Source organism: Tachysurus vachellii, chromosome 16, assembly GCF_030014155.1.
Source record: "Tachysurus vachellii isolate PV-2020 chromosome 16, HZAU_Pvac_v1, whole genome shotgun sequence".
Classification (NCBI taxonomy): domain Eukaryota; kingdom Metazoa; phylum Chordata; class Actinopteri; order Siluriformes; family Bagridae; genus Tachysurus; species Tachysurus vachellii.
Genome location: NC_083475.1, coordinates 3,225,768 through 3,240,219, shown reverse-complemented (window position 1 = coordinate 3,240,219; position 14,452 = coordinate 3,225,768). Strand labels below are relative to the sequence as shown.

At 39.2% G+C, this 14,452-nt stretch overlaps 1 protein-coding gene across 1 annotated transcript in view; it reads right to left on the bottom strand.

The window, feature by feature from the left end:
• Positions 1-14,138, bottom strand: part of LOC132858832 (NLR family CARD domain-containing protein 3-like) — a 29,124-nt gene extending 14,986 nt beyond the window's left edge. The window contains exons 1-6 of the mRNA XM_060889342.1: positions 14,011-14,138; positions 9,096-9,231; positions 8,748-8,864; positions 8,515-8,631; positions 6,964-7,014; positions 5,080-6,864 (exon numbers count right to left, since the gene is read on the bottom strand). Coding sequence (XP_060745325.1) covers positions 5,080-6,864; positions 6,964-7,014; positions 8,515-8,631; positions 8,748-8,864; positions 9,096-9,148 — 2,123 coding nt within the window. The 5' untranslated portion in view covers positions 9,149-9,231; positions 14,011-14,138. The remainder of the gene's footprint in view (positions 1-5,079; positions 6,865-6,963; positions 7,015-8,514; positions 8,632-8,747; positions 8,865-9,095; positions 9,232-14,010) is intronic.
• Between the last annotated feature and the right edge of the window lie 314 nt (positions 14,139-14,452).

Below are 14,452 nucleotides of genomic sequence, written 5' to 3'. Positions count from 1 at the left end.
CGCCTATACAGAAATTTAACAAATTTACTGCAAATACAAAAATATGTCAGCAAATTAAGTAGTGGTGCTGTGAGATCCAAATTTAATATCTTGTATGACTTCCATGAACTTGAAGAACTGCATCCATGCGGTTTGGCAAGGAATCATACAATTTATTGATGAAGTCATCAGGAATAGCAAAGAAAGCAGTCTTGCATGCCTCCCAGAGTTCATCGATATTCTTTGGTTTTGTCTTCCATGCTTCCTCTTTTATCCTACCCCACATATGCTCAATGATGTTCATGTCTGGTGACTGGGCTGGCCAATCCTGGAGCATTTTGATCTTCTTCGCCTTGAGGAACTTTGATGCGGAGATAGAAGTATGCGATGGAGCACCATCCTGTTGCAGAATTTGGCCTCTTTTATGGTTGGGAATATAAGAGGTAGCTAAGATTTCTTGGTATTTTAGACTATTGATGTTACCTTCCACCCTGCAGATCTCTGGCACACCCCTATACTGGATGTAACCCCAGACCATGATTTTTCCGCCACCAAACTTCACTGTTTTCTGGGTGAATCTGGGATTCATGCGGGCTCCAGTAGGTCTCCTGCAATATTTGTGGCGACTGTGGTGTAATTCAACAGACGATTCATCTGAAAAATACACCTTCTGCCACTTTTCCAGCGTCCATCCTTTTAGCAGGCTGTGGGCCTTGGCAAATGCCACACGATTTTTCAATTGTCTTTTGTTAGTGCTGGCTTCTGGTCATTGATTCGACCAAGGAGGCCATTTCGAGACAAAATCCGACAAACTATAGGCTGGCCTTGGATTTTTGAGCCAACCAACGGTCCTCTCGAGCAGTTGTCTTGCGGGTTCTGCCTGAGCTGGGCTTGTCCAAAACGTCTCCAGTCTCTTCAAATCTTTTTTTTATCCTCTGTACCTGACGCTGAGACACATTGAAGGTGTCTGCCACATCAGCAGTGGATCTGGTCTTCAGCCTCTAGATAATCAAAACTTTAGTCTCAGGGTGAATCTTAGGCATGTTTGCAGAGGTCTAGTTGCAGTTGATGTGAAGGTCTGGTGTACTGGGGTTCTTTATATACACACACCTGAGACCTAATTGATCTATTATTAGTCACAGGTGAAGCTCATATAACAAGGCGACAACACTTATGTCTTTGCAAAAATTGACTCAATGGGCTTTACCAAGATGTGAATATTAGAATACTTTTTGACAGTTTCGTTTTGCACTGAAAGATTATTACAAAAGCTGTAGGGATTAAAATGGGCCATTTCTTGTAAAAAAATCTTGATTAGAAATATATTTCAGCGGCACTTCAGGTCAATTTGTACACAAGCGACAAGACTTTTGTCAGGGACTGTAGATTATATATAATTTACATATATACAGGCATTGCATATATAATTCTACTAATTAACTTTAATCCATAACTAGATTTGTAAAGTTCGTCGAGACAAACTTTGATGTTGGCTTTGACGGTGCAAGTATTCGCAAAGGCCGGTGCTTTTTGGAGGCGAGTGGACATAAGGGTTAGTGTTACTTTTGGAGGCAAGTGGACAGAAAGATTGTGAAAGCTACTGGACCGCTAGGGTGCCAATACTTTTGGAGGCGAGCGGACATGAGCATGTGACATGATCCGAATACCCATGAGGCAGTTCCCCTCATTGTGTTGAGTGTTTTGATATGTCACATGTCCATGTTGTGCAAATTTTTTATTTTCACGTGATGACACGTGACGACACGTGACATGACGTGACCATAACACACGTGAGGCACTTCCCCTCAATGGGCTGAGTGTTTTGATATGTCACATGTCCATGTTGTGCAAATTTTTTATTTTCACGTGATGACACGTGACGACACGTGACGTGACGTGACCATAACACACGTGAGGCACTTCCCTTCATTGGGCTGAGTGTTTTGATATATGACATGTCCATGCTGTGCTAATTTTTGATTTCGCTTATTTTGGGGGCGGGGCTACACGTGACGTCACGTGACGTGACCAAAATACACGTGGGGCAGTTCCCCTCATTGTGCTGAGTGTTTTGATATGTCACATGTCCATGTTGTGCAAATTTTTGATTTCGCTTATTTTGGGGGCGGGGCTACACGTGACGTCACGTGACGTTACCAAAATACACGTGGGGCAGTTCCCCTCATTGTGTTGAGTGTTTTGATATGTCACATGTCCATGTTGTGCAAATTTTTTATTTTCACGTGATGACACGTGACGACACGTGACGTGACGTGACCATAACACACGTGAGGCACTTCCCCTCATTGGGCTGAGTGTTTTGATATGTCACATGTCCATGTTGTGCAAATTTTTGATTTCGCTTATTTTGGGGGCGGGGCTATACACGTGACGTCACGTGACGTGACCAAAATACACGTGGGGCAGTTCCCCTCATTGGGCTGAGTGTTTTGATATATGACATGTCCATATTGTGCTCATTTTTGATTTCGCTTATTCTGGGGGCGGGGCTACACGTGACGTCACCAGTATACCCGGTGGGGTGCCAATACTTTTGGCAAAAAGTGGCTACTGAGGGTTTGGACATTTCATGTCAATACTGCAGTCATTATGGGATTCTACTTATTATTATACTGCATAGAACACAGGAGAGAAGCCGTGCCTGAGCTCTGCGCACGCTGCGTGTGTGAAAGCTTAGAGGAATTTTAGGAATTCCCCATTCAAGTCTATGGGACGTTCCATCGTCGACTACGGGAAAACCGAAAGTTCCGTCGGAACGCCGAGTCCGGAACTTTGTCCGGAGTAACGTCCTAAAGAACCTGTCCGAGTTTGGTGTAAATCGCTCGAAAACTTGCCGAGTTATAAACCTCCAAAGTTTATAATGGAAGTGGATACGAAAAAAGGCCACTTTGAGCTTCCGTACCGGGAATGCCGGAATTCCGATCGCTTAGAAAAGTAGTAGCAACAAACTTCAGACCAGGGTCTACGACATATCCGAATTTGGTGCATGTGGCTCGAAAGCCCTAGGACGAGTTACTCTTGATAAATTTGTGGCTAAGAATAATAATAATAATAATAATAATAATAATAATAATAATAATAATAATAATAAGCTTATAAAGGAAATCAGAATGTTGGCTTCTACAAAGCCAACATAATAAAAGGATTGATTAATCTTTATTTTAAGCATAGAGTACGTCAACCAGAAGTGACATGAGTCAGTTTGATCAACAATCAATGTGAATTTTCCATTTTGTAATGGATTAAATGTTGCCCACTGGCTGAATTATATTAATTTAATGATGTAATCAATGTAATTGTCATGGTTGAGGCGCTTGCCTCGTCATCCGATCGCCACCAGAGGGAACCTTCTACTAGTATTAGTAGTTTCTAGACTACACTTCCCATAACCCTCTTACTGGGGACTGATTGCGCCACCACCTGCTTCCAGTCACCAATTTCCTATATAAACGGAACTCCTCACAATACCACCTCACAAATAAAACCTAGGTAATTAAGGTAATTTTTTCATTATTGCATGGTTCTTTATGTCTGGTACACAGGTGTGTTTAATATTAGTGATGGTGAAGTGGAGCTTTATTGAAGCAGTGAAGCTTTCAACCGAATTGTGTTGGTAAAAGGTTCATTACTTGAAGCTTTTCAAATCAGAGCTCGATGAGGACCTCTGCTGGTGAAAGCACTATCACAGAATGTTCCACAACCAACGTATTAATTTTAGAAGTACAAATTAATGGATTGACAAATTAAGGATAGATTAATAAATAAATAAATCATATATATAAATACATGACCAAAGCTTGTTCCATTGCATATGCATGGTAACTCCAAACAAAAATGTAATAAAGAGAACTTTTTCTATGGTGAATGTGGACATTTTGACTGTTTTTAGAAAAAAAAAATCAAACTCATGAATTTTGAAGGTAAAGTGCAGACACACTTTTACACGATTATAAATCTGCCTTACAGACTACTGTACTGTAGGCTAGATGGATGCTTTGTGCTTAATTATGTTTTATTAACAATCTGCAATCAGGCGTCCACCTGTTCAGCATGACTATATAGACACACAGTCTTATTTGTAAGTGTAAACTCGTGAAATGAACATTGTAAGTGTTCTTGAATGAGTGACATGGATGATGTATTATTATTATTATTATTATTATTATTATTAAAGGACAGCTGCTGGGAGCAAATCAAACACTGGACCTAAAAACAGATTAAGGATAGACCTTGTCTCAAAAGTATAAAGTGTGAACCATTTAAAAAAGATCACGGTATTAAGCGCTGCACAAAAGGCTTTTCTTGCATTCCTATATTTTTCAACTTATTACTACTATCCAATAAATATATATATATATATATATATATATATATATATATATATATATATATATATATATATATATATATATATATATGACAAAATATAAGACATGAAATGTTACATTAAATCGTATAATTGCCCAGTGATGAATGAGATTTAAGTTATAAATTTAGGCCTCACAACAAACCATATATATCCACCTTATTGGGCGAAATCAAATGAAAGTGTTCCCACATTTCAGAACGTGATTTTTGTTTTGTAACAGGCTCCATTGACAACTCGCAGCAATAAGCTCTCCTAAACTCACTATACAGTAATAGATTCCATGTGATACTCCAATACAACACACGAGGGCGCGCCACGTGTCGTGCACGATTTTAAACCTTTGAATCTGATAACGAAGCGTTCACGTGGAAGTGTGTGAAACGAAGCTTTGGACGTCATTGGTAACATCACTATTTAATATACATCAAACATCCAACATAAACCCAGAATTGACCTCCTAATTATTTTAAGATATTAAGATAAGTCATAACTACAAAACTACAAATGTAATCACCTGCTTCTAAATGTTTAATAGCTGCCCTTCAGTATCATTCATTCATTAATGCAGTTTTTATTCCCTAATTTATCTATTTACATTAACTCCACTCTGTATCACCTTCAGGTCAGAACATCCCAAAATCCATATTAGAGTGTGTTCAGTTTCTCTCTGACACTGTAACAGTAGAACAGTTATATTCAGATTTACTTACATTGCTTTACTGGATGCTGTAATCACAGGCATCATCTTCAGAACCACGTCTTCTGTTATCTTATCTGTACTGAAATATTTACTCAGGTCAAACTCATCCAGCTCCTGTGCTGATGTCAGTAACACAAACACCAGAGCAGACCACTGTGAAGAAGAAAGTTCACTTTGTTTTCCAGATTTCAGGTAGTGTTGGATTTCCTCCACTAGAGAATTATCACCCAGTTCATTCAGACAGTGGAACAGATTGATGGATTTCTCTGTAGGATAATCGATACTGATCTTCTCCTTAATGTACTGAACTGTTTCCTGTGTGCTCTGTGAGCTACTTCCTGTCTGTGTTACTAAAACATGTAAGAGTTTCTGGATGGACTCCAGTGAGAGACCCAGAAGAAAGCGAATGAAAAGATCCAAATGTCCAGTCTTACTTTGTAAAGCCTGAAATACAGCACTCTTGTGTACATCTGAGATTGCATCTTCTTTCGTCCAACATTTATCATCTTGATTCTGTATCAGAACATTTCTCTTCTCCTTCATGAAGGTCAGGTGCACATACAGAGCTGCGAGATGCTCCTGAATGCTCAGATGAACAAAGCAGTACACTTTACTCTGGTGAAGCCCAAACTCCTCTCTGAAGATCTGAGTACACACACCTGAGTACACTGCTGCTTCTCTCACATCAATACCACACTCTCTCAGGTCTTCATCATAGAAGATCAGGTTCCCTTTCTTCAGCTGCTGAAAAGCCAGTTGTCCCAGTTTAAGAAGCATTTCTTCATCACTCTCCTGCTTCTTTGAGTATTTTTCTCTTATGATGTTTGTCTGAATGATGAGGAAGTGTGTGTACATTTGAGTCAGAGTCTTGGGAATCTCTCTACTCTCTGCTTCACCCAACATTCTCTCTAGAACAGTGGCTGAAATCCAGCAGAAGACTGGGATGTGACACATGATGTAGAGGCTTCTTAATGACTTCAGGTGTGTGATGATGTTATTGGCCAGGCCCTGATCTCTGATCCGCTTCCTGAAGTACTCTTCCTTCTGTGGGTCATTGAACCCTCGTACCTCTGTGACTCGATCCACACACTCAGAGGGGATTTGATCAGCTGCTGCAGGTCTGGAGGTGATCCAGATGAGAGCAGAAGGAAGCAGATTCCCTTTGATCAGGTTTATCAGCAGCACAGGCACTGATGCTGATTCAGTTACATCACACACTGTCACTGTGTCCTGGAAATCTAGAGGAAAACGACACTCATCCAATCCGTCAAAAATTAACAGAATCTTTTCCAAACTGGACATTTCTGTTTCTTTTGTTTCCTTAAAGAATATATCAATGAGCTCCATCAGGCTCACTTTCTGGTCCTTCATCAAGTTCAGCTCTCTGAAAGGAAGTGGAAATATTAGGTGGACGTCCTGATTTACTTTCCCTTCAGTCCAGTCCAGAATGAACTTCTGCACAGAGACTGTTTTTCCGATGCCAGCGACTCCCTTTGTCAGCACAGTTCTGATGGGTTTGTCTTGTTCAGATAAAGGCTTAAAGATGTCATTGCATTTGATTGGTTTTTCCTCTGTTGTTGTTCTCCTGGATGCTGCCTCGATCTGTCTCACCTCATGTTCATTATTGACTTCTCCACTGTCTCCCTCTGTGATATAGAGCTCTGTGTAGATCTCATTCAGCAGTGTTTGGGTTCCCAGGTTTATCATCACTCCATTCAAACACTGAAACTTCTTCATCAGATTTAATTTGAACTTTTTCTGGAATTCGTTTAAAGCAGCAGATTCTGGCTCATGCCTGTGATATGGAGACGCAGGAAGATGTGGTGAGACATCAGGTTTATGATATCAGTATTTCAGTGTCAAAGTCATGTTGGTTTTTCATGTTGGATCTTACCCTGTATCTGTCATCTTCGTTTCTGTTCTGTTTTCTGTCTTCTGTAGATCACTGTGAATGAAAATTGAAGTTGATCATTTCATCAGTTCACACTACAGTAGTGGTAGTTTTCTCACTACTTAAGACCACATGACTATGGAACATTATAAAACTTCAGAAAAATCTCTGGTCCTATTTTAACTCTAGTTATTCTAGGTTTATTTCTGTGTGTCTGTTAGAGATATGACTGAATCCATCACTCTGAATGAACAGGTAATGTGTTCTAAACAGATACAAATACAGATACAGTTTATAAGAAATCATGTCAGAAAGGTTCACAGGTATAAAATCCCTAACTATACCCAGTATAACACTACAGCCTGAATGTGACACCAGTCAATCACACATAGGGGCAATTTATCTTCACCAGTCCACCTACTGGTATGTGTTTGGGAAATGGGAGGAAACTAGAGAACCTGAAGGAAACCTACATGGAGAAGTAGAGAACATGTGAAACTCTATAAAGATAGACAGTGGGGACCCTGGAACTGTGAGGCAGCAACTTGTGTTTCATCAAAACTTACTTAATAATAAGTTTAATAATCAGGATTTATTCAATAATAAAAAAACATGTGTAGCCTAGTGGTCTAGGTCCTGGACTATTGATAAGAAGGTTGTGAGTTTGAATCCCAGGTCTACCACTGCAGGGCCCCTCAGCAAGGCAGGGAGTTGCATAAAATGAGATCTAAACGTTAGACACTCTGGATACGGATGTCTGCCAAATGCCATAAATGTAAACATTTCTGTCAATCTGCAGATAATTTCATGATCTTTCTGTATGACTTCATTCAGTGCTTTTCTCTGTCTCAGAATTAAGTCTCAGATTAAAGGATTAAGTCTGTGCTTTAATGCCCAGTACATAATTTAAGAAAAAACAGTCATTGCCTGTGTCCATATATTGGTATATACAATCACCATAAACACAACACTCTTCATGGACACAACACCAACCAATGGTGAACTCTGTCTCTAGAGTTTAAAACAAAAGCATATCCTTAATTTATCCTTGATATGCTTTTGTTACACTCAGTGTATTAAACATCCCTGTTCATGTCTTACAGTAATCACACAATGGCTCTGTAGATTTCCTGATTGAATTCTGGTGTAACTCTAGAAGATTCTTATGGCTGGGTATAATGTCAGTGAATAAATAATGATGCTAAGTGGTGGTCTAGTCTGCAATGACCAAACATACAGTGAACCAAAAAATGTATTTGGACATTTAAGGTATACTTACAAACATGAATTTCACTGCATTACAAAACAACACATCAAACTAAGTGTCATTTATTTTAAAAGATACCACAAGCTCGCTTTTCAAGAAGAAAAATTAATAATTTCCCAAAAAATAGACTTCAATATTAAGAATTTAATTATTTAATTAATTTAGACCCAGGCTACATTGTAGATCATAATCAGTGGTTTAGTATTTAGTATGTCATCCTGTTTATCTATTTAAATTAATCTTTAAATGTGACTTTAGCACTGACATTAACAGTGAGGAGATGTTACCTGTGTAGAAGTGATGAGTCTCCATCTTTAAACATCAGAGGAACCTCCATAGACTGATCACTCTTCATGGAGATACAGCTGTGTGTTGGTGATTCTGATCTCTTTCTCTTGAGTTTACTGTACAACATTATACACAGTACTTTAGTCATTTATATAAATGCTTTATTTTGCTTACAGTATATTTCCCTTTAAATGTGACTTTAGCAGTGACATTAACAGTGAGGAGACGTTACCTGTGTAGAAGTGATGAGTCTCCATCTTTAAACATCAGAGGAACCTCCATAGACTGATCACTCTTCATGGAGATACAGCTGTGTGTTGGTGATTCTGATCTCTTTCTCTTGAGTTTACTGTGAAACATTATACACAGTCCTTTAGTCATTTATATAAACTCTTTACTGTGTTTAACTTGTTAATATAATAAGAACTTAATTTTACTTACAATGAACAAAATAAAAATAAAATCTGCTAAGTAGTGACTTGTATTTAATATTAAAACCTTTGGTTAAATTATTATTTTCATATTAAGTAATTTAGATGTCAATATTTAATGACTAAAACACAAGGATGTTGTAGATTACCAGTTGTTTGATGGTGTAGAAACATTATCTGTGTCCAGATCAGGAGTCTCCATCTTTAAATATTAGTAAAGTTTACACAAAAACACAGCTGAAGTCCTGAAGAGTCTGATCTCTTCTGATGGAATGGATCACACTCCTAGAAAACAGACAAACAAATGTGCACAATCATTTTCACATCTTTATTCTTGAAGAAAAATGCTGCTCCTTTAGTTTAAAATATCCTGTGTTTATAGTATTGAGTGATCGGCTTACACACAAGGACTGACCTCTCACATTCTCATCACTATTCAGTTATTACAGTGTTTTATCATCATCAGAGTCTCTCTCACACACACAATGGTTCTGCATGTCAAACCGAGTGTAGAAATCATTCAGCGCATCTGGGAGGGAGGCATCGCTATCACAAGCAGGTGAAGCTGTCTTGTAGTTCGTGATCACCTGTATGCCCTACCACCTGCACCGGGTGTCTCCACTGTCCTGGAAGTGGCTGTGGATTGTCTGGGCATGTGCGCACTTTGCCTCTCTGATGGCTCAGGACAGTTTGGCCCTTGCTGTCTCTAGTCTTCAGCAGCGCACGCACTTTAGCATCATCCACGGCTTCTGGTTGGAGCGTGTGGTGATGGTTTTGGAGACAGTGACATCGTCAATGCACTTGCTGATGTAGCTGGTCACTGATGACGTGTACAACTCGAAGCTGACGAAGTCACCGTTGGTTGCAGCCTCCCTGAAGATGTTCCAGTCAGTGCACTCAAAGCAGTCCTGAAGAGCAGAGGTGGCACCTGCTGGCCATGTTTTCATCTGCTTCAGAACCGGACGAATCAGATTTAGAATCTGACGAGTGGTCTGTATGCTGGAATTAGCATAACAGAGATGTGGTCTGAGTAGCGGAGGTGTGGGCAGGGATCTCACGGCAGGGGGCGGGGCTCCGAAAGATACGCACTGGGAATGTTTGTGTAAACAGGATCCAGCGTGTTTTTCCCTCTTGTAGCAAAGTCCACATACTGATGGAATTTAGGGAGCACTGACTTGAGATTTGCATTATTGAAATCTCCGGCGATGATAAGCAGTCCATTGGGGTGAACATTCTGTAGATCGCTAATAACTCCGTATAGCTCACTTAGCGCCTCTTAGCATTAGCGCCTCTTTAGCATTAGCAATGGGGGGAATGTAAACTCCGACAATGTAAACTGGGGTAAATAAAATGACCTGCATCTAACAGTCACAAACTCTACTGACAATGAGCAGTAACACACACACCACCACCACGCATCTCAGAGTTGATGTAAACACACACACCACCACCACGGGTCCGTTTCAGAAAGGAGGTTCAACCAACTCTGAGTTTAAACTTGAAGTCTGAGTTAATTTACCCTGAGATGGGAAACTGAGTTTTTAGTTACAGAGCAGCTGAAATGAGTTAGTTTTATCAACCCCAATTGACTGACTCTGAGTCAAGCGTGTGCACCTCAACTATAAAAAGCCATTATCAATGGAGCGCAGATATAACGAGTCACCATGGCAACAGTGTCAGACAAAAAAAAAAGCCTGCATATTTCTCACCAGCAGAACTGTTTATGAAAGTGCAGAAATGCATAAGTTTACAATTTAATTCATTTTATACAGTGTTGGGTATAATTAATTACTAAGTAATCGAAATACTGTAATTTAATTAAAGACTATAAAACAATAGTGGATTTAACATCAAATTTTAAAAGGTATATATTTAATGTAACCTTCTCCCTCTAGTTACACACTTCGGTCAATTCAAGGATAATTCATGTAATTGTATATTGTTTATTTGAAAGCATTAGAAGTGCAGTTTCTTGTCTCTCCTTATTGTTCAAGTGGTTCAGGTTGATTTGGGATTTACAAAGGAATTAATAAGTAAGTAGACCAAATTAGTAAGTAGACCAATACTTTCTAGAGATAGTAATTATTACATTAATCTATTTAGACTTGTTAAAGATGTAATTTGTAGTTAGTAATTGAGAACTATTTTAGAGTAAATTCCCAACTGTTATAATACCAGAGGTGAAACTGTAAGAACAGTATTTTATTAAACCTATTAATTTAATTTTCACGTATAGGTGCAATCCTGCAGGCATTAAAAGAATGTGGCAGCAGCTTAAAATGAAATATAAAAACATAATTCAATCAGGTAAGCCTTGAGCATATCACAGGTGTAAAGTACATGGCTTTACAAACATTTGACATATTAAATAACTAAATAGCATTCAGTGTCTAGCAGCGCAGCTACATTTTAATCATGGCTCTAAATGTTCATTCTCATTTGACTACTGAGCCAACAGAAAGAAGGCAGAGGCTCGCAAAACAGGAGGAGGACCTGCACCACCACCTCTGACAAATGCAGAAGAGATGGTCCTGAGCCTGAATGCTGGAAGGCCAATGGCTGAGGGAATCCTGGAGGGACTTCATCAGAGCTAGTCACTCCAGACGATTTAAGTGCCTTCATAAAATGTAAGAGGTCTACCTATAGTATGTGCTGTTTTTTATATAGGCTTTTTGTGATATTTCCATTTATATTACTTTGGGTTGGGTTTTTCCATTGGTCCCAACAGATTCGTATGGTAATCTGTCTCTTGGAGACTCCTGTCCCAACAGAACCCCAGGGAGTTGTAAGTAGCCTACTCAATACACCATAAATTATGACAAATAGTATTATAAAGTGTACTTTATGGAATGCTCATCTTTACAGGATGATGGGGATGATGAAGAAACTGTTTCTGCTGCCACAGAGAGGCCTACAGAGGTAATGTTAATATTATGTCTAGACACTAAACAATCTACACATTCACAATCTAAACCCCTCGAATGTGGAAGAACACCACGAGGAAGGTCCATCAACTTCTGGTGCACAGATGAACACAGTTCAGTGATTTACAGTAAATGCCACAGTTTAATTCTTTAGAACTACATTATGTAACTCTAATCTACTGTATTTTCAGTTGCCAGTTAAGGAGTTATATAGACGTCTTCTTATTAAAAAGATAGAAAAAAGCAGAGAAGATCTAGTATACTTGGACCGCCATGATCCAAAAGACAGATCTGAAAATTGAGATTCTGAAACAAAAGCTAAAGGTGAGTGTATGGTCACAGGTGAATTCTAGGAAGTATTGAAACTATATTAAAATCTAACCTTTTTTTTGGAAATAAAGAACACCATATAAATTGCTGTGATTTTGTGTTTATTCATTTTCTTTTTTGTTTTGTGGTGGTGGATATCATAATTAATTAGCCTTACTAATACTATATGTTCTGCATCCCCGATGTTATACAGAAAACTACCATTTGCAATGAAACGTACAGTAAGGCAACGCAAAGCATCTGCTCGGATGTAAGAGCATGGCCGCGATGGCTGATGTTTCTGATGTAAGGATGGATGAGATTATGGATTTATCTTATTGACTGTAAAGAAAAACGGTACAGCTCAAATAAAAATGCATAGGGATGACAAGAAATCCACTCTGGTCCTCAAAATCCGCTCCCGATGTAAATGTAACTCCCTACAAATTAATACAGCCTCTTCATCAACAAGATCGTCCAAAAAAGGACATTTTATTCCCTTTGATGCTCTCTGTGTAACTGGAATGTGTGCAGTGAATGAGGTGTTTAAACATCGCTTCCTCTTTAAAAAAGGGGAGGAGACCAAAAGAAACTCTGGGTTTACCGAAGAAAACCTGCTCCCGGCCAGGTTAGGTTCACAGAGTAAGTTACTATGGTAACTGTTACTATGGCAACTGACTCTGAGTATAAGTTAGCTCTCTTTCAGAAACGGGCTTGACTTAAGCTGCTTTCTCGGGTTTAACTTACCTCCCTTTCTGAAACGGAAAACCCAGAGTTTCCCTAATTCACTGGAATTAGTGGGTTAAAATACTCAGAGTTTTCACTGCTTTCTGAAACAGACTCCTTTCTCAGTGTTGATGTAAACACACACACTACCACAGAGCTGTATTTCTGTTGGCTCAAAATGATGTGATCCTGTCCAGCGGAACTCTGAGGCCACATTCACACTGCAGGTAAAAGTGGCCCAAATCTGATTTTTTTTGGGGTCAAGTGACCAGGTCAGACTTCTTCAGGAGTGGTGTGAACACTCAAATCTAGCCCAGATCTGATTTTTTCAAATCAGATTCAGACCACTTCCATATGTGGTCCTGAATCAGACTCAAATCTGATTTTTTCCAATGTGGACGCAGTGTGAACAACCAAGGCGCATTTGATGCGACTTTTACGTCAATCTACATCGACATTCGTCACAATTATGCACCGGCGAGTACGCACACAAACGTGACTACGCCTACAAAATGGATCAAATAATCAAAAGTTGCCCTCGACATCCGAAAATTTTCAAAACACTGCACTCTCAAAACACTCTGTGCTGCCATTACACAAACTTTTAGAAAGAAAAGCCAACTTTAGCGCAACGGCGTGCTGCGTGTGACGTCATTGTTATTGTTCGTTTGCGCATGCGGGTCAGTTCGAAACAGCAAACAGTTCACACTGGTATCTGATATAGGCCACATTTTAAAAGGTAATGTGAACAGCCAAGCAAAAAAAATTAGATCTGAGCAAAATATCCGAATTGAGCATTAAGACTTGCAGTGTGAACGTGGCTTGAGTCACGTCTCCGTGAAAACAAACACGCAGCAGTTTCTAAACTCTCGCCGTGTAGCACGTTCGAGTCTGATGTAGTTTATTGTCCAGGGAGCAAACATTGGAGTGTAAAATGGATGGGAGAGCAAATATCCTGTTTAAAAACCCCTTTAATGTTTAATTCCCCATAAAGTGAAGAGAGGAAGCTGTAAGGTCTGTACAGTACATACGTCATACTGAGTTTAATATACAATATATCCACATTCTTCTAACACAAAGTCCATCAAATAATCAAATAACTTACCTTTAGTGAACAGGCCTTGTTCTGTCACATTAATATCACCGTTTCTGCTGCTGATAAAGATGTTTTAACTTGTACAAACGCTTCACAAAATGGAGTCGATTCGGAGGGAGAAACACTTTCACTTTCACTTTCAGAAGGAGTCATGTGTCGTTCAGGGTTGAGTCGACTCTTTGAACCGGCTCTTTTGGTGAACTTAGGAAACGGATTGACAAATGTAAAGGTGAGCAAAAGTGCAATAAAGAGTGACTATATCCATATGGCATTAAAATGCCTTTTCACTGCTTCCTAGCCCACTACATCAATTTCAGACCCATTCCCACAGATTGTTGATGTGTTTTGTCACTTCATGGTTTGTTTTGGTGATTATTTAAAGGTGTAGGAGTTAAAGGAGTTTTACTGCTTTTCAGGTAAACACAATGAATTTCACAACATCTCCCCTTAA